Source organism: Siphateles boraxobius, unplaced genomic scaffold (assembly GCF_051911475.1).
Source record: "Siphateles boraxobius isolate OS27281-9 unplaced genomic scaffold, OSU_SipBor_1 5, whole genome shotgun sequence".
Classification (NCBI taxonomy): domain Eukaryota; kingdom Metazoa; phylum Chordata; class Actinopteri; order Cypriniformes; family Leuciscidae; genus Siphateles; species Siphateles boraxobius.
Window position 1 is genome coordinate 1,452,805 of NW_027509141.1, and position 21,650 is coordinate 1,474,454.

Below are 21,650 nucleotides of genomic sequence, written 5' to 3' on the forward strand. Positions count from 1 at the left end.
ACCGCACTTTTTTTTTTCTGCTGAAAGTTTTCTGTACCTCTTCGTTACGTTGGGCGACGTTCCTCTCGTTACTTTATTTTAATGCAATACATGTTTATTCCAAGCGCGCTGTATCTTTTTTTATGGGCAGGAGCGATGCTCAATTTACAAATGAATCACTCTTTTGAGTCGATTCTGTTTAAAGACTTCATCAAACAAGTTGGCTGATCTGTCTAAATCGGTCCGCGAATCAGTTTGAATGATCTGTTCAGTTTCCTGCACGCACTGAATCACTGAAGCGCTTTCAATTCACACTCGACTCGGAGTCGTAACAGGAAGATTTTAAAAAATCAAGAGCGTTGGATGAAGTGGCCGTGGACTTACAGTATAGTGAAAGCAAATCTGCAAATGCATCATATTTTTGCCAACGATGAAGATCTTTATTAGTTGAACATCTTCGTAAGCTGTCTGTGAATGAATGATTCCACAGTACGAGACAATCGATTTCATTTCATTGATTCAGGTAATACATCCCATACAGAAATTTAATATATGTCAATATATGTAAATTACATATATAATGTCAGTGCCCATGTATGTCTGCTGCCTATATGAGAATATATGCAAAAATTCATATATATAAAACACATAGACATATATGAAACATATATTTCAAAATATAGCAAAAATGTCCGTTTTCATGTAAGTGCCATATATTTTCCAGTATATGCACATAAATGTTAAATATATGTAAGACGCATATATGTTTATATGCATATATGTACTTATTTCAATGCATCAGTATCATATGCATGTATGTTTACATACATGTATTAAATATGTGGGAAACAAATATGTATGTCACATATTTTTACTTAATGTTGTCCATATATGCGAGAAACCAATACTATACTGTAATATATGCAGATATATGGTATCATATATGGATGAACTCAAACATTTTCTTCACATGTTTGGACACATAAATGTTCATATATGTTGCAGCCATATATTGTGTTCTCAGGTAAGTCAAATATATGTAAAGATATATGTCATGCTATTTAAAATATAAGTACATATATGGCCATATATTACATTTTTGTATGGGATTTTACAACCAAACAGATTATTACGCGACGACAGCGCTACTACAAAGTATAACATTATCCGTTTTTTTGACATATGCATTAATTTATAGGCTAAATTAAATAAGCTTGTCCACATTTTATGAAATGAACCCCACCCGCGGTAATGTGTGTGTATATTGCGCAGTGGCGTGCGAACTCGACTTAAAAATACCTTTGCCTGCCTTAGACACTGTCAGTTAACCAGTTTAAACATGCTTGCAGAAATATACATTTGATTACATTTTGAAGAACAGACGGAAGAAGATCTATCGATGTGCATTTGATCGTTGTTTGTGTTCAGATGTTCAGTAGCGGTCATGAGCGAGAGCACACGTGAAGAGTTAACTCTTTCTTCTCTGTGTCAATGGTTCCCTTTACATGCCTTTGAATGCACAACTCTGCAGAGTCACCTTATTTCGACATTGTCTAATAATCCAAATGTAGTTGTAGTTTTCCTTGTGGTTCGTTGTGGTTTTCCTGTCACGAAACCTGAAGACCGAAAAATAAAGCAGCAGGACTTGACGATTCACTTTAGAGGCCCAACAGCCGAATACTTGTTCAGACTATTGCCCTTTTATTTTGCACTTTTTAAAAAAGGTTGTTTATGTTTAGCCTAATTAATAGTTAATTATTTTATTTACAATTTAATATAAGTGTTAATTTGCTGTTAATAATAAAGAAAACGTCTCGGGTTATGACTATAACCCTTGTTCCCTGAGAAGGGAACGAGACACTGCGTCGAGAATCGACACTTTGAGGACGCTCCCTTAGCGTGCGCCTCTGAAGTAAGAATGAAACTAATCCAATCCTGATTGGTGTTGCGTCGTGACGTAACATGTGACGGCATAACCGGATGCATAGAAGTGACGCTGACACACACACACATCAGCTCCGCGATGAAGCAAGACGCTCTAAGGCCTCGAGGGACGTGGCAGGACGACGCAGTGTCTCGTTCCCTTCTCAGGGAACAAGGGTTATAGTCATAACCCGAGACGTTCCCTTTCGAGGGAACTCAACACTGCGTCGAGAATCGACACTTTGGGGACAAATGCCCACTAGGCCACACACCGAAAACAGGCCTGCCCCGGAGTGAAACTGATTCAGGCACTCAGCTAGGACGAGAGCACATGTGCGCCAGGCGTACTAGGGAGGTGCAGACTATAGAACCTAACAAAAGTGTGTGGGGTAGCCCAACCGGCTGCCTCACAGATCTCCTTGATGGGAACTCCCGAAAGGAGGGCCCTAGAGGACGCCATGCCTCTAGTAGAATGAGCCCTAACGGCCAAAGGTGAAGGAAAATTCCGCACCTTGTAGGCCTACTTATGGTTTGTATAGACGGGAGCCCCTAATAGGTGATCCAAAACACACTACAGTAGGTCCAACCTCCTCCAAGAAGAGGACCTCTCAAGGTAATACTCGGACCTCTGACTGGCAGAGCAAGGAACCTCTCCTTTTCTGCTGACACATGAGGTGGAGGATGAAATACTTGCAGGACCATGGACCTAGCCATGATAAATTGCACTTAAGGCACATAGCTGGGTCTCGGATGCATGATGGCCTTAACTCCGCCGGGGGCACACCCCAAGCAAGCTGGCAATAATGCCAGGGCTTGGAGATCTCCCAGTCTCTTTAAAGAAATAGCTAAGAGAAAGGCCATCTTGAACGTGAGGTCCTAGGCGAAGCCGACTGGAGGTATTCGATGGGAGCCAGGTATAGCCCTTCGAGAACCACCGCCAGGTCCCAGGAGGGAATCCTGGACCTGACTGTCGGTCTCATCCTCCAATACCATGGAGAAATAGTATGACCAGTTGGTGCCTCCCTAAAGGTCCAACATTTAGTGGTGCATGGAACGCCGCAATGGCAGCCACGTACACCCTACGTGTGGATGGGGAGAGATTCGCAGATATACGATCTTGAAGAAACTCCAGAACTGAAGCCATTGGGCAGTTAACTGGGCCTAACTCAAGTTCTCTACACCAAGTAGAAAAATATTCCATTTGAGGCCATATAATCTCCTAGTAGACGGAGCCCTAGAGATAAGTATGGTTTCGACCACCCCAGATGATAGACGAGCATCTAGGTACTGAGCCCCCTCAGAGGCCAGACCCACAATTTCCACAACTCTGGATGAGGATGGAATATAGTGCCCTCCGCCTGAGACAACAGACCTCTCCTCAGAGGAATCTGCCATGGCGGAGCTATCAGGAGTGAAATTAAGTCTGAAAACCATACTCGGGCTGGCCAAAACAGGGCTATCAGAAGAGGACTGATGCCCTCCTGACAGACCCTCTCCAGGACTCCCGGGAGCAGAGCGATCGGGGGAAAAAGCGTACAGGCGAAGCCTCGGCCAGGCCTGTACCATGGCATCCAACCCCAGCGGGGCTGGATGAGTGAGGGAGAACCAAAGTGGACAGTGGGACGGACGTCCCTCGAGACGTAAACAGATCCACTTCCACTGGTCCAAACCTCTGCCATATGAACTCCACCACCTCTGGATGGAGTCTCCAGTCCCCGGGCCTCAGCCCCTGCCTCGACAGGATGTCTGCTCCCTGATTCAGAACCTCCGGGACAAATATTGCTCTTATAGATAATATTTTCCCTTGGGACCATAAAATGATCTGATGCGCCAATCTGGATTGAGGGTGCGATCTGAGTGTCCTTTGTCGGTTTAGATTAGCTACCACTGAGACGTGGTAACATTTGATGTCTGTGAGGAAGCTCCTCAGAGCCCTGAACACAGCCAACATCTCTAGGCAATTTATATGCCAAGAATGATGATGGTCCTTCCACAGAACCCTGGCAAAGCGGCCGTCCGAGACCACGCCCCAGCCAGCGAGGGAAGCGTCTGTCGAAACAGTTTCCCGGCGACATGACGCCCCTAACACTGGCCCTTGGGACAAGAACCAAGGTTTCTTCCATATTAATAGGGAACGAAGGCATCTGCGCGTAACCTTTATTATACGGAACGGATTCCCCTTGGGGAAAAAACCCTTGGCTTTGAGCCACCACTGAAGGGGCCTCATGTGAAACAGGCCCAAAGGAATTATGTTTGGATGCCGCTATTATGAGGCCCAGTAGTCTTTGAAATTGCTTTACAGTGATGGCCTGGCCTAGCTTTATCCTGGACACCATGGCCAGGATGGATTCGATACACTGGCTGGAGGACTTCGGTTGAGAGTGCTTCCTCTGTTGCCAAGCTCCAGCAGGAGGGGCGCTAGAGGCAACGCTCTCTTTTTGCTCTTGCCGATGGGAGGAGCTTTGATTTAGAGTGGCGAGGGAAATACCGTTGGAATGCCGCCGACTGTTTTTTTTGTTTTTTTTGCGCTTCCTGAAACCTGTCAACGACTGTAGTGACAGCGTTGGAAAACAGGCCAGAAGGAGATAGTGGAGCGGCCAACAGGAATATTTGCCTCATTTAGATCTTTAAGAAGATCGGCCTGGTACGCCTGCAAAATCATCATAGAGTGCAGGCACGCACCAGCCTGATCAGCCACCATATAAGCCCGGCCAACCAGTGCAGATGTGTCTCTGCACGGTTTGTTGGGCAGCGCCGGGGCTTAAAGCGAAGATGCCGCAACAGGAGAACGATAACTCGCTAAAGCTTCCACAATCTGCGGCATCTTGCCATAACCCGCCTCTCTCGCACCCACCACATTCGAATAAACATATAATGAATGTGGTGAGATATGAAAAGAGTGGGGTTTTTCCCAGGATCTACATATATATTTTTTATAAAGATCTGGGAAAAAGAGTAAGCCCCGGCTCTGAGGTTGTGAACGGTGCTGCAAGAATCTCTCGTCTAGTTCATTTTGACGGGCACCATCCTGCTTATTTTGTGGCCAGCTGATATACAGTATATATACAGTATATATATATATATATATATATATATATATATATATATATATATATATATATATATATATATATGTATATATATTTATTTATTTATTTATTTATTTAGTCTGGCCACAGAACACATCACAACCTCCACGAGCTCTACATAAGCAGAAAAATAAACCTGCGAGTGTGGTGAGATATATAAAAAGTGGGATTTCTCCCAGGATCGCGGGGTTCTGCGTCGTGAACGGGTGTCATAGAATCTGCGGATGATGAGAGAAAAGGTGCCGCAGCAGTCGTTCTCATCCGCGAGATCCTTCTGCGATCTCCACGATCCAAGTCCTCAACGGACACGGGACCCGAATCCCGGAGATCGCGAGCCTGGCCATCATCAGGAAATAATATAGCCAAGCGGGAGCGCAGCACTCTAATAGGAAGTGCTTCACAGTGTGCACAGGCAGCCCTCTCGAGAGCTGAAAGTGCGTGCTGCGCCCCTAAACAATACACACACACACAGCTGATGCGTGTCCCCACCTGTGGCATATATATATAATCTTGGGCAGGGGTGCACACACTTAGTGTATTGTTCACTCGCCATAATATAGAGCTTTGCACAGACAAACAACACCAAATAAGACAGACAGTTTAACAGAGAGCGCTTGCTGAAGAGCGAAAAGCTGATGTGTGTGTGTGTCAGCTTCACTTTTATGCATCCGGTTATGCCCTCACATGTTATGTCTCGACGCAACACCAATCAGGATTAGATTAGTTTCATTCTTACTTCAGAGGCGCACGCTAAGGGAGCGTCCCCAAAGTGTCGATTCTCGACGCAGTGTTGAGTTCCCTCGAAAGGGGACTGCTTTTTAATGATTAAAAGGTTGTTTAAGTTTAGCATAATTCATATTTCATTATTAATATTTACAATTTAATACAAATGTTAATTTGTTTATTTGTTAATAAAGAATACTGCTTTATAATTATTCATTTCCATTGTCATTTACAAGCTAAATGCGTTCTTGATCGCGTCTGCAGTGTGTGACACGGCGCGGGATGACATTTTTTTTTTTTTGGGTAGGGTCGGTTAACCGCCAAACCGCGAGATTTGTTGCTTCTTCACCGCGGTAAGAAAAAATCCCATACCGTCACAGCCCTAGTTCAGCCAATCAACGTACACTTACAGTACATCACTGATTGTTCCTGTTGTACTCTGAAGCAGGAGCTAATTAAATCCTCCCAAAAGGTGTTCCTAGAGCTAAAATCGTTCTCCGTTCCTGCAGTGTGAACACTACTTACGCCAATAGTTATAGGAATTATGTAAACATTCTTCTGGTGCGAATGCTCCTATAGTGTTCATTAAATAAGAAAACTGGCCATTTTATTTCCGCAGCACAAGTGTAATTTACCAGCCTACTATAATTTTCACATTATTACCATGTAAAATAACTCACATTGTTCTAAATTTGATCATTGTGACCACCAAAAGACCCTTTGGTGCTGACATACTGTCTTTAGTTCCCTCTGGCTTGTGTGTGCAGTCTGTAGATATGACAGCACTGACCAATATGGGTCACTGCCTTTTATTGGCAGGTGTGTGTGTGTGTGTGTGTGTGTGTGTGTGTGTGTGTGTGTGTGTGTGTGTGTGTGTGTGTGTGTGTGTGTGTGTGTGTGTGTATGTGTTGTCACTGGCAAGTCACATGGTAGAAACTTGGCTTGTGTTGTTTGTCTGATGAAGCCGTGGATCAGGGGATTCACATAACTTTTCTGTAGTGAAGGAAGTATGAACCAAACAATTTCTTAGATTTTGAGTAGTTGGATTATTAAAGAGCTTCATATGCACCAGAAATAATGCATAACAACATGGTAGATTGTCTTTATACTAAATGTTTAATTTTTCCTTTTTTATACACATCAAGGAGGGAAAAAAGTAAAGAAAAAAATAAAGGAATAGAAAAAAATAAGTACAAATTAAATACAAAAATAACAAGTACACATCCATTAATGATAACTGTTACATTAAGTCTTACAAGGAGTCAGTAACTATGTGATACAAGTAGAAATTTTACAGTTTTATAAGTCTACTAATTTTAATTTTTTTGTATATAACAATCCCATTTCCTCCAGTATTATTCCCCTTTGTCCTTCTGTAACCGAAGTGAGAGGGTTTTTTCCATGGAGCATATTTGATTGACAATGCATGAAAACAGATCTACATAAGTGAGCGCTTTTTTGCAGGCGACCAGAAAGATCTTCAAGAGGTAAATATCACTCTTATCCAAACCCTCCGGAGTAACCCAGAGGAACATAGTGGGAAATTACATGTCTATGTTAAAACCTAATTTTCTGGACATTAATTGTCCCACCCTTACCCAAAAAGGCTGAATCTTTGGGCATAACCAAAAATGTGGGCTGTGTCATCTTGTAATGATCCACACTCCCTCAGGCAAGGGTGTTGTATCCCAGAAAAGCTTTTGCTTTGGTGTAATAAAAAATCTAATCAGACTCTTCCGGACAAAACCTCTCCAAAACAATGAGTGAGTCGTGGAGCACTGAGTTTGCCAAGCATGCGTAGCCATACTTCCTCAGATATATCCATCCACGAATCCACATCCATATCCATGAATTTTTACTCATTGAGGAAATAGCGTTGTATAATTTACCTATTACTCTTTTCATATTTTCACCCTTATATGCTTCTATAAAAATCTGGGTCAGTTTAGAAAAAGTAAAATTTTTGATGTCCGTCCAAAAGAAAATTGCTGTACTTGCAGATACCTATAAAAGTCCTGACTATTGAGTTCGAAGTTCTGACAAAGGTTCTTAAAATGATCCAAATCCCCATTAGATATAATTTTACAAATGGTGGTAATGCCGTGAGAGATACAGGTCTTACACCTGTTATCATGACGAGCTGGAGCAAATTGTGGATCATAGGCCGACCAACCCAATACTTTTACCTTTCTGTGGAGCTTGAAGCGCTTAACCACCTACTCCCGTAGTTTAACAGAATGACCCACTCATTAAATTCTGTATTTGATATAGGTCTTTCACCTGATCTACACAGCGCAGGGCTGACTGTATTGGACTGTCCATCAAAGAAAATTCAATATCCTTCCACTTTGCTGCCTAGTTTGGACAGCAACACAATACTAGTGGTCTTAACTGTGCTGCCAATTGATAATCGCTTAAGCACAGTAATGTCATGCTCTCTCTCTCTCTCTCTCTCTCTCTCTCTCTCTCTCTCTCTCTCTCTCTCTCTCTCAGGGGTGATTGCAAGGCAGCATATCTTACAGTATGGGTGGTCTTCTATTGTTCCATTTAAATCTAGAGATATGTTTATCCCATCCTCTAAACTGTTTACGAGGGATCTCAGTTGTCAGTGCAAATAGATATAATAATTTGGGTAAAATATTCATCTTAATAGATCTTACCCTGCTGCCCATATCTAGAGGATGCAAAGCCCATCTGTCCAAATTAGGGATGCTCATATTGACCGTTTAACCGTAAAAATTTTAACCGATTAATACTACCGGTTAAACGGTTAAAAGTTAAAAGTTTTTTTTTATTTTTACGTTTTTTTTTTAGTTTGCTGCATGGTTAAAAAAAATACTATAAAAAAATACTATATAGCCTATATTTGTTAACTCACAGGGTGCTTCGACACGCGCAACCATACGGTGCCTACAGACATATTTTGCTGAGCAAGCAAAATGAAGCGAGCGAAAAGAAGTACAGTGTGGGAAAATTTCGACAGAAAGAGCGATGAAGTTACTTGCAAAATATGCTACGCGGTATTAAAATACAGCAGTAGTGCAAGTACAATGCAGTATCACTGGCGAAACAAACATCCACGAGCAAATGAAAGGCGCTCCCCGAAGCTGGCCGCTCTAGCGAGATGTTATCTCTGTATTCCCGGGATATCTGTGCCATCGGAAAGGCTGTTTTCTGCCGCGGCTCTAAGTGTCAACAGGCTGCGCTCCAGACTAACCCCACATCATGTAGACATGTTACTTTTTTTTAAAATAAAAACTAGACAAGGTGTGGATTGAGGTTGGCCAGGCCTGCTATTTTTATTTGACGAAAAAACTTAGTCTGACGGAAAACAAATTGCCGTTTTTCAAAGCTTCAAATGGATTCAGTGTTTTCTTTTTGTCATCTTAATTTGTGAATTATTTAAGTTAAAAAAATTAATTTAGTGTTGGCCTATTTTATGTTTTTCTCTGTTGTCACTGTCAGAAATGCTGCAGGTGAGTGAGAATGTGATGTGAATCCAGGTTCTTTGGTTGATCTGTTCTGTATGCTGCTGTTTGAACGTTAATATAAACCCGTGAATGTTTTTGGGGTATTTTTAACGGGTCACAGACACCTTGACAATTTTGTTTTTATTTAATGCAAATTCAATATTATGATCTTATCAGTTAACGGTTAATACTCGGATAACGAGCGGTGGTTGTCGGTCGGGAAAATTAACCGTGATGAGCATTCGTAGTCCTTTATAGGTTTTTCTATTTAATAGGTTGTAATTTAGAGTGTATAAAGAGGACAAAAAAAATACCTATTTGCCATTTCTTTTGTGGAAACAGAATTTAGTGTCAAAGCCTGAGTCTTATGAATGTTAAGTGAACATCCAGAGTAGCTTTAAGCCATCCATCCACAAGGGCACCCCCGAGCCTGGATTTGGTAATGTCACCAGTACATCATCTGCACACAAACAGAGTTGGTATTCTGCTCCCCTTTAAAGCTGCAGTAGGGAGTTTTGAGAAAATGTTGACTTAGCCTGAAAATTTGAACAAGCACAACTTACAGGTCCAACCCCCTTGCTCTCTGCTGTGCTACAGCCCTCCCTCCACAGCTCCTCCCTCCACAGCTCCTCCCTCCACAGCTCCTCCCCCACAGCTCCTCCCTCCACAGCTCCTCCCTCCACAGCTCCTCCCCCACAGCTCCTCCCTCCACAGCTCCTCCCCCACAGCTCCTCCCTCCACAGCTCCTCCCCCACAGCTCCTCCCCCACAGCTCCTCCCTCCACAGCTCCTCCCCCACAGCTCCTCCCTCCACAACTCCTCCCCCACAGCTCCTCCCCCACAGCTCCTCCCCCACAGCTCCTCCCTCCACAGCTCCTCCCCCACAGCTCCTCCCTCCACAGCTCCTCCCCCACAGCTCCTCCCTCCACAGCTCCTCCCTCCACAGCTCCTCCCTCCACAGCTCCTCCCTCCACAGCTCCTCATCCCACAGCTCCTCCCTCCACAGCTCCTCCCCCACAGCTCCTCCCTCCACAGCTCCTCCCCCACAGCTCCTCCCTCCACAGCCCTCCCTCCACAGCTCCTCCCTCCACAGCTCCTCCCCCACAGCTCCTCCCTCCACAGCTCCTCCCTCCACAGCTCCTCCCCCACAGCTACTCCCTCCACAGCTTCTCCCTCCACAGCTCCTCCCTCCACAGCTCCTCCCCCACAGCTACTCCCTCCACAGCTCCTCCCCCACAGCTACTCCCTCCACAGCTCCTCCCTCCACAGCTCCTCCCCCATAGCTCCTCCTTCCACAGCTCCTCCCCCACAGCTACTCCCTCCACAGCTACTCCCTCCACAGCTCCTCCTCCACAGCTCCTCCCTCCACAGCTCCTCCCTCCACAGCTCCTCCCCCACAGCTCCTCCCCCACAGCTCCTCCCTCCACAGCTCCTCCCCCACAGCTACTCCCTCCACAGCTCCTCCCCCACAGCTCCTCCCTCCACAGCTACTCCCTCCACAGCTACTCCCTCCACAGCTACTCCCTCCACAGCTCCTCCCCCACAGCTCCTCCCTCCACAGCTCCTCCCTCCACAGCTCCTCCCTCAACAGCTCCTCCCCCACAGCTCCTCCCTCCATAGCTCCTCCCCCACAGCTACTCCCTCCACAACTCCTCCCTCCGAAACTGCTCCCCCACAGCTCCTCCCTTCACAGCTCCTCCCCCACAGCCAGCTCCTCCCTCCACAGCTCCTCCCTCCACAGCTCCTCCCCCACAGCTACTCCCTCCACAGCTCCTCCCCCACAGCTCCTCCCTACACAGCTCCTCCCTCCACAGCTCCTCCCCCACAGCTCCTCCCTCCACAGCTCATCCCCCACAGCTCCTCCCTCCACAACTCCCTCCCTCCACAGCTCCTCCCTCCACAGCTCCTCCCTCCACAGCTCCTCCCCCACAGCTACTCCCTCCACAGCTCCTCCTCCACAGCTCCTCCCTCCACAGCTCCTCCCCCACAGCTCCTCCCTCTACAGCTCCTCCCCCACAGCTACTCCCTCCACAGCTACTCCCTCCACAGCTCCTCCCTCCACAGCTCCTCCCCCACAGCTCCTCCCTCCACAGCTCCCTCCCCAACAGCTCCTCCCCCACAGCTCCTCCCTCCACAGCTCCTCCCCCACAGCGGAGCCTCAGGACCACCGATGACGGCGGATTATAAACAGTTATGGAACATTCACTAATAGGGACGAAACATCAACAATATGCTTTACATTGACTATGGCCTGCCCATACTTTGACTACAAACTTGGTCCTCAAATCATTATGTATTTTGCAATACATGTAACTTTATAACGTTGCACTCTTTCTATAAGTTATAGCTACTAAGATAACGTTAAAGGATTAGTTCACTTTAAAAAAAAAACTTTTGCTGATAATTTACTCCCCCCATGTCATCCAAGATGTCCATGTGTTTCTTTCTTCAGTCGAAAAGAAATTAAGGTTTTTGATGAAAACATTCCAGGCTTTTACTCCATATAATGGACTTCAGTAGGACACAAACGTTTCGAGGACCAAATGACAGTTTCAGCGAAGCTTCAAAGGTTTTAAACGACACCAGATGGTGAATAAGGGTCTTATCTAGCGAAACGATCGGTCATTTCAAAATAAATAAAAAACTTTAAGTTTTATAAGCACAAATGCTCGCCTTGCTCTGTTCTGTGATGCACGTTCGTGATCCTGTTCGAACCCGTTCATCCAAATGAACAAATCTTTTTTCGAGTCATTCGTTCGTTGAATGAACGAAATGACTCGCAAAAAGATTCGTTCATTTGGATGAACGAGTTTGAAGAGGAGAGTCACGAACGACGGTACGCGTTCGCGCTGTGCAAGAGAGGGGTGATCAGCGCGTACACGAGCGTGATTGACATTGCTAAGACATTCCTCCTGGCTCTGATTGGTTGTTTCTGACCGGGAGTGGTGTATTTCTGCAAATGGCAATAGGACCACAGGGAGGAGCCAGAGGAGCTTGATTTTTTCCACAGATTATCTGTCTCATATTCTACTTTCAGGACATAATGACAGTTTTAACAAATATTTGTTTACAAAAGCTACCTACTGGAGCTTTAATTATAATTATCCCCTCTAAAAACATTATTCTGTCTACTTGTCTGTGACACTTTGACTGTTTTGTAATGTAAAACTAATTTAAATCTATTGATCTGTGTGTTTGAATATTTTGGTAGAAGTTTATATTAAAGGGTTAGTTCACCCAAAAATGAAAATTCTGTCATTAATTATTCACCCTTTCGTTCATCTTTGGAACACTATTTTAAATTGAGATCTATTTTTATGAAATCTGAAAGATTTCTGCTCCTCCATTGATAGCTACGCAACTACCACTTTAATGCTTCAAAAAGTTCATAAAGAGATCGTAAAACTAATCCATATGAATTGAGGGGTTCATTCCAAATTTTCTGAAGACGCGATTGCTTTATATGATGAACAGATCCAAATATAAACACTAATCAGAGAACATAAAGAGAAGCTCAACCGAACCTGCTTGATGCGCAAGATCAAACACGAGAATGAACCTCATTGGTTCTCACACGTCCAGCGAACATGCTTGAGCTTCTGTTTGCCATAACTGATGTGTGAGTAGATAATCTGAATAAAAGATTAAATTCAATCTGTTCATCATATAAAGCAATCAAGTCTCCTCAGAAATCTTGGACTAAACTGCTGAAATCATATGGATTATTTTACAATCACTTTATGAACTTTTTGAAGTGTTAAAGTGGTAGTTGCGTACAGTAGCTGTCAATGGAGGGACAGAAAGCTCTCAGATTTCATCAAAGAGATCTTCATTTGTGAACGAACGTCTTACGGGTTTGGAACAACATGAGGGTGAGAAATTAATGACAGAGTTTTTGGGTGAACTATCCCTTAAAGTTTTTAAATAGTATGTAGTAATATTTAAATCAATAATTTGATACAGTGCACTTATTGTGCACATACATGTTTTTCTAAAATCGGATAGCTGTGTGTAATTACATCTGTAACTACATAATTAATTACACTTTTGACCCTCCCTTTACCTTAATCCACCCTTATACCTACCTATGCCAGGAAACCTGCTCTAGTCTTAAGACACTGAGCTGGTGCGAGTGGGTGGAGGCGGGGCTCATTTGCATATTCATAGCACCGCGTATACTAAATCAGGCAAGGGTGTAGAGTTACATTCAAGATATTTTAAGGCATGAAGAATTTTTTTTCAAGGAAAAAACGCTTAAATATGTAATTTTGGTGATCTAAGATGAGTTTTAAGGGATAAAATTATTGACTACAGGGAGATTTTAAGTACTTATACACTCACCTAAAGGATTATTAGGAACACCTGTTCAATTTCTCATTAATGCAATTATCTAATCAACCAATCACATGGCAGTTGCTTCAATGCATTTAGGGGTGTGGTCCTGGTCAAGATAATCTCTTGAACTCCAAACTGAATGTCAGAATGGGAAAGAAAGGTGATTTAAGCAATTTTGAGCGTGGCATGGTTGTTGGTGCCAGACGGGCCGGTCTGAGTATTTCACATTCTGCTCAGTTACTGGGATTTTCACGCATAACCATTTCTAGGGTTTACAAAGAATGGTGTGAAAAGTGAAAAACATCCAGTATGCGGCAGTCCTGTGGGCGAAAATGCCTTTTTGATGCTAGAGGTCAGAGGAGAATGGGCCGACTGATTCAAGCTGATAGAAGAGCAACTTTGACTGAAATAACCACTCGTTACAACCGAGGTATGCAGCAAAGCATTTGTGAAGCCACAACACGCACAATCTTGAGGTGGATGGGCTACAACAGCAGAAGACCCCACCGGGTACCACTCATCTCCACTACAAATAGGAAAAAGAAGCTACAATTTGCAAGAGCTCACCGAAATTGGACAGTTGAAGACTGGAAAAATGTTGCCTGGTCTGATGAGTCTCGATTTCTGTTGAGACATTCAGATGGTAGAGTCAGAATTTGGCGTAAACAGAATGAAAACATGGATCCATCATGCCTTGTTACCACTGTGCAGGCTGGTGGTGGTGGTGTAATGGTGTGGGGGATGTTTTCTTGGCACACTTTAGTTCCCTTAGTGCCAATTGGGCATCGTTTAAATGCCACGGCCTACCTGAGCATTGCTTCTGACCATGTCCATCCCTTTATGGCCACCATGTACCCATCCTCTGATGGCTACTTCCAGCAGGATAATGCACCATGTCACAAAGCTCGAATCATTTCAAATTGGTTTCTTGAACATGACAATGAGTTCACTGTACTAAAAGGGCCCCCACAGTCACCAGATCTCAACCCAATAGAGCATCTTTGGGATGTGGTGGAACGGGAGCTTCGTGCCCTGGATGTGCATCCCACGAATCTCCATCAACTGCAAGATGCTATCCTATCAATATGGGTCAACATTTCTGAAGAATGCTTTCAGCACCTTGTTGAATCAATGCCACGTAGAATTAAGGCAGTTCTGAAGGATGAAAGGGGGTCAAACACAGTATAAGTATGGTGTTCCTAATAATCCTTTAGGTGAGTGTATATCAGTGTTCACTCTAAGTTAAATGAATGCAACTAATGTAATTCAGGTCACATTAGAAGCGATGATAACTAAACTTAATCCAATGGGACGTTCTGTAAAGCTTAGAGTAATCAAACGGGCAGAACTTAATGTAGATCTTTCATCAAGTTTTTAATTATTTCGTTTCTGTTTTAACAAGCTGAAATAAAGTTCACAATGTCATGAGTACAGTCTAGGGCTGTAACGATACGCGATATAAAATCGAAATCTCGATACTCAGGTCCACGATCCTGTATCGCGATGTGAGAAGGCAGAATCGCGATCACACCCCTTCCAACTCCCAGAGTTATCCTTCCTGTCCAGAACGAGGGCTCGAATTTCGGCGCGGGTATTGCGCATAATTCTAATCATTCCCGCAGGTCTCCCATTTATAATGTGGGAAATTCCCGCAATCGTAATCCACACAGATAATAAAATAAAATCATTCTTTTAACAACTATCTTCCAGACGCAATTTCACAAACAGCGTGAGTGTTCAGCGGTGCCGCGCGTCTTCTATCTCTTCTCATAATGTTTTGTGCAAGGCAGGCATCAAGCGCTGCGGCGATAATACACACTCGCGTTTTGGAGTCGGGACCATAGACTGTAAGGTCGGGACATGACGGAATATTCACTTGCACAATCGGGCCAGCAGTGCATCGTGACTGAAGTCTTTTTAAGTCTTACCAGTTTAAACATTCAAGCGATTTTAAACTAATCAGTGCTCGCGCGCTCTCTGAGATTATTTTCTATGCGCACATTCATAGAAAATCCGCCTCAAAAACAGCTGGCTAGTAACTATTTTTCGCGGATTATATTGCTTTAACACGCAAAATTGTCAATTTCGGTCTTTGTGAGTAGGCTATACTCTAAATAGGCTATAGTCGGTTTTGTCTTTAATAAACATAAAACGCATGCCAGTATAATGAACACAGGATCCGTGCACTAGCTCTTAAAGTGACGGCAGCCATATGTGTCTGTCATTAATTTTGTTGTCAAAACAACAAAAGATGGCTTTAAGTTAAAGGAATCAGGATTAATAGCCTATGTATTTAATTTATTCAGGACTAAAATACTACCCAGTGTTATTTTCCATTTGATTACTTTATTCAGTATCTGTATATAAATACTAGTGTTAGACCTATTCAAAAACTTTTCTCTTTAATTGTCTTTATTTGTATCTTTATTCTATTGTATTTATTTGTGCTACTTTTTTCAATTTAATTAAACAATTTAAATCAAGCTTCCTTGTGATGTGTAAATTCTTAACAACAATAGGCTATTACCCCATTGTAAAAATGCAATGAGCGCAAACATTTAGGCAAGATAAATGTAATAATTTTGTTTGGAAAAAATGCCCCCCCTTTCTCCCCTCAAACAAAAAAAATCCCCCCCATGAGAATCATCTAAATCATCATTGCACACTGCCGTATAGTATAATAATTTGCATAGTTATTATTGTTCTTTGGTGTTTAGATTATACAGGTTTTTCCTAATGTTATTTAATAAAAATACCGGTATTTTTTTTCTTCTCTCAAAATCTCTTTTTTCACCACAAGCCCCGCCCCCTCAAGCCCCGCCCCCGTGATAGAATCGCGATTCGAATCGAATCGTGGGTCAAAAATCGTGATGCGAATCGAATCGTGGGTTTGGTGTATTGTTACAGCCCTAGTACAGTCTCATCATGACATTGTGTACTCTCACAATCGTGAGTACAGTGAAGACACCGCTTAGTATATTCTATCAACAAATATTTTAATTAAAAGGCTGTCATTCCTGACAAAGTAATTGCAAAGCTACATAGACCTTTTAGTTATTTCTTTGCATAATGAACGTAAAATCAAACATACAGTAGAACATTAGTATTCAGTCTACAGAGAAAAATTACATCTATCCGTTTTAGATGAGCAGTGATTATACCAATTGCACACATTTGTCAATAATTACTGATAATTAAAGCTCTCTTTATATAGCTTTTAGCTTTCTGATTTGAAATGAACAGAGCAGTCTAAAGGGTTCACAGCAGCGCACTACTTGTTTTCTAATTAGATTTTATTCATTAGATGGTTGAAAGCCCTTGGTGGATACTGCAATTAAAGTTGTTACCTAATTGTTGCATAAGTGATTTGAACTCCTGACTTTTACAAGGTTTTGCAATTGGATTGAACTGTAGAATTTTTATGATTATTTATTTAAACATTTTTGTTTCTGTACAGTAAACAATTTTTTGATGGTATTGTATGTTCAGATGTTGTTTTTTATGTGACAGATAATTATTTGACTAAACCTCTTATGTATTGATCATGCTGTCAATGTCTGAAAAATAAATTTGTTTCTGAAATTAAATTAATGAATATGCAACCAGTGTAATTGTCCTTGAATGGCTAAAGTGTCTTTAAAAAACAATTGATGTACCTATTTTGGCATAATCTTTTATTATTAGTTAAAATAAGCAGTGAGGCTATTTGGTTTTGCAAAAATCAGAGTGGGAAAGTTAGTTCAACAATGAAGGATATTTAAAAAACATATATGTTTTTACTTATTTGTATCTTTCTTTGAATATCCTTTGGATGAAAATGATTAGTGGTTAAGCCTATTACATGTTTTATTAACTTAATGATTAAACTTGACATTCTTAAGATCATTAATCAAGTTTTTATTTTCAAGGAACACCCCCCCCCCCCCCTTGAATGAAATGACTATAGATGCAAAAATGTATGTTGCATTTCTAACTAGATTCTTTTAAGATTCCCATTAACAGAAATTTTTTATGTCATTGACCTTGTTACAGACTTAAAAATGTTACACAAAGACATGAGACACATCACTTTAACTTGAGAATGATCATTTCTCCACCTTTTTGACTCAAAGCCCTCTCATTGTCCAATACAATATCTGAAGGGCGCCTATTGGCTCAATACACTTTGTAGTAACAGAAACTGAGCGTTGCTATATTGACTTAATCAATAGAGATGATTCATTTTGTAATTCTATGATTCAATATTCTGTGATTCTATATGTTTTCCAATACCACTGCTTTAAGTCCCATCTGAATAAACTGTGAAAAACACTACATGGTTCGCAGAGTAATGCAAACACAACGCAACTGTTTTTATCAGCTTATGGAAACAGGCTGTTTGCAGGGTATTCATTTTTTTATGTAAAGTTTTCCAGTCACTGAATAATTTATGGTCGACATATATTGCATGGAAAGTCACTAAGCCTCTAGGTGAAATGCAGGGCACTAAATAAACATTCGCTTGGATCAGTTCAGTGTCAAAAGGTGGCCTCAATTCCATGTAGCACATTTAGACTTTGAAGAGGGGAGGAGACCTGTCCAATTATTGAGTCTTTGTGTTTAAAGGGGAAAGGGGTTAATGGTGGAGTGAGTGTTTCAGAGGGATATAGCTCGCTGTTTGGCTGAATTATGCACACATAATTGTCGAATAGCCACAGCGCTGTAATTAATGCTGCCACTGAGGACTTAAAGTTTCACTGAACCTTTCCAGTTCTCACACACCTCAGCGAACCAACCCTCCGCCAGTAGACGAGTCTCTGGAGGATATAGAGAGTAAAGGAAAAAGACTGTAACAAGGGAGAAAGAGAGCGAGATCAGGGGGATTTCACCAATGGTATTAGAGAGGAGTTGCCATTTCAGCTTAATTCTCATATATGCAGTGTTTTATAGCAAACTTCTCCAATTCTCAATTTTTCGGTCCTCCATTTCTCATTCGGTACCTTATATCAACCAATTTTATTTTCTCACCCTCTTTCTTTCCTCTCTCTCTGACTCTATCTCTTCCTCTTCTGTCCCTAATTCACTTTCTAGTTTGGAAGAACGGAGGTGATTGACAACACGCTAAATCCGGACTTTGTCAGGAAGTACATCCTGGACTACTTCTTTGAGGAGAAGCAGAGCCTGCGCTTTGATTTGTGAGTTATTTCTTTAGATCCCTGTCCTGAGGAACCCCGCATCCACACCAATGTTCCTTCAGAAAAGCCTCTCACCTCCTCCTTCTTCCTCTTTCTCTGTCACTGATCTTCAGGAATCAGGAATGTTCCAATGCAGTTTGTCAGATCCCGAAATGAATCTAACCATCTGATTTCCCATTTTATTGCAATTTGTTTTTGGCCTTCTTACTAACATAATCTTAACCGAGTTATTAAATAACCATGCATGCATGATTGTTTTATGGTCTGTTTAATTAGCAAATGTTTTTTTTTAGCACTTTCTTGTCTTTTGTAAGCAAGCATTTGTTGCTTGCTTACATTTTATGGTCTTGCATTTAAAGCCCATTCACACCAAGAATTAAAACAATGACTATATTGCGTCAAATGGCACCAATAAGCTTGTGCTGCTGTTTTGTCGTTTTCCACTTTAAATGCTCGAGCTCTTAAAAGTCTGATGAATTTAGATAACTGTACTTTTCTGCTTTTAGTATATGGTTGTCGTGTAATGTACTGTACCCTGAAAGCGATTGCAATGATATCGTTCTTCTGTGTCATTATCGTTATAGTTATCATCCTTGATGTGCACAAATCTAGAATATTGGATTCAAAATTAAATTATTTTCCAAACGCTAAAAAAAAGGGTGTGTGAGATGTACTCAAAAACTGTTAGTAAAATTCACAAGTAATCACAAAGAAAAGGCAAGAAACATTAAATTAAACGTTCAGTTTTTAGTAGAAAGACTGGAATAGTATTTTCTTGTAAAACGTACTCCAATAATCCTTGTTTAATTTAGGACTTTGAAAAATCATTTATTTTTTACTGTGTAGAAAAACAAGCTTTATGTATTTGGAGTGCATTCAAAAGAATAACCTTTGAAATAAATTCCTCTAAAGACTTGTTTAAAGCTATGTGTGTGACTCACAGATTCATAAAATAATTATGATATTTATTATGCAAGTTGAAGCTGACTATGCAAGTTGGAGGTTATGCTAACTTTAAAACAATGACTTTTAAGAGCATTCTTTTGGATTTTGAGGATTTCAAATGTTTAAGTTAGAGCATTCTTAAGAAAAAAAAGATAGACATTCTTAAGAAGTATCCCAATGTTTTTTTTTCACAGATGCATTGCATTACTAAAAGATTAAAGTGCAATATTTTTTACTTTATGCAGTTTATGAAACGTGTCTGTCAACGGCAAGCATGTTTGATCATTATGTAGTTTTGCATGTCTACAGTTCTTGAAAGATATTTTTGGTGTGTATTTTCTCGAAGCATTTAAGTAATTGTTTCCCTTTAAAGTCAGTCTTTTATGGCATGTTTTTTAATTAGCTACTCAATGTGTATGAAGACTTTGGCTAACAATGTTTTTTCTTTTTTGTGTGTGTTATTTTCTACTTAATTCAGATATGATGTCGACTCTAAAAGCCCTGATCTTTCCAAACACGTAAGTAGAGCTGTAATGTGACTGACATGTAACCTGAATAAAAACATTTATGTGCATTTGAATTTCTTTTAAAAAGTATCCAAATATATTTTGGAATACTCTCATCTTTTTGAATGGAAAGTCATTGACACATTGTTACTTTCAATCCACAGTTGAGGTCATAAAATTGACCTCATGTAGAATTATATATATCATTTTTGTTAAAGTTTTTTGAATCCATATTTAAAACCTATGTTTTGTTTAGTAAAACTAACTATTGTTAATTGAAAATGAAATGCAGTGTTTGTCTGACATCATTGGCATGTGTACTCATGCGGACGCAAAAAGTGAGAAGTAACTCAATATAAAGTATTTGCACAGACACAATATATTTGGATATTTTTTATTTTCCTTAGCCCCATTCCTGGTATTTTCATCCCGCCTCATTTAATGCATGCAGACTGATCATGTAGACCCCACTAATCATCACTATCTCTCTCTTCGCTGGTTTGATCACCCCTGAAAGTGTGTGTGTGGCTGGTATTGTATTTGTGTCTTGTGCTTTCTGTTACATGCTGTGATCTGTTGTAAACATGGCCGTGCCACTTCCCAGAAGCCCCTTGAACTATACGTACGTCTTTGCCTTTCAATTCACTACTATAACAAGAGGGCAGAGCGTTGGGATTTGTTGAATTTGATAAACTCTTACCTCCTCTTCTGCTTGATCCTATCAACTCCATCTAGGACTTTCTTGGACAGATGTTCTGCACACTGGGGGAGATTGTGGGGTCACCGGCCAGCCGACTAGAGAAACCTCTTGGGTGAGTAGAAGTCGTCGCAGGTGTTTCCCACAGCTGAGCTGGCTTGTTTCCGGGGTCCAAATTAAGGCCACACCTGCCAGTGGCGGGTGCATTTAGTGGCCTTGATTTTTTTAGTGGCTTTGAAAATATTTTTTTACTGTATATATGGTAATACTTTAGTTTAGGGTCATATTCTCACTATTAAAGGGATAGTTCACCCAAAAATGAAAATTCTGTCAGTATTTACTCTCTCTCATGTTGTTTCAACCCCGTAAGACCTTTGTTCATCTTCAGAACACGAATTAAGATATTTTTGATTAAATCTGAGAGCTGGATCACTCCTCCATAGGCTTCTTAAGGGATTGAAACCTGCCAGCCCTGAAAATGTATTAAAGACATCGTTAAAATAGTCCAAGTGTCTACAGTGGCTCAATCTTAAGTTTATCAAGCGACTAGAATACTTTTTATACGCAAAAACAAACAAAAATAACGACTTTATTTCAACTATTCATTTCCTTCTCTGTGGGCCTCAAGTGAGTTCACTAGTTCACTTCTGTTGTTGTACGTCACACGCATCACACACATGACCAGCGTCGGCCAATAGTGAGCGTATTTTTGTGTGACGTAGCTCTACGATATCAGACTACATTAACTGACTAGAGGCCCACAGAGAAGGACATGAATAGTTGAAATAAAGTCGTTATTTTTGTTTGTTT

General features: G+C 41.4%; 1 protein-coding gene across 2 annotated transcripts in view; it reads left to right on the plus strand.

The window, feature by feature from the left end:
• cpne5b (copine Vb) overlaps positions 1-21,650 on the plus strand; it is a 216,653-nt gene that overhangs the window by 66,219 nt on the left and 128,784 nt on the right. The window contains exons 4-7 of one of the 2 annotated variants that reach the window (XM_077204387.1): positions 18,589-18,692; positions 20,116-20,155; positions 20,748-20,765; positions 20,879-20,955. In XM_077204387.1, coding sequence (XP_077060502.1) covers positions 18,589-18,692; positions 20,116-20,155; positions 20,748-20,765; positions 20,879-20,955 — 239 coding nt within the window. The remainder of the gene's footprint in view (positions 1-18,588; positions 18,693-20,115; positions 20,156-20,747; positions 20,766-20,878; positions 20,956-21,650) is intronic. The other variant, XM_077204388.1, reaches the window with a different exon arrangement.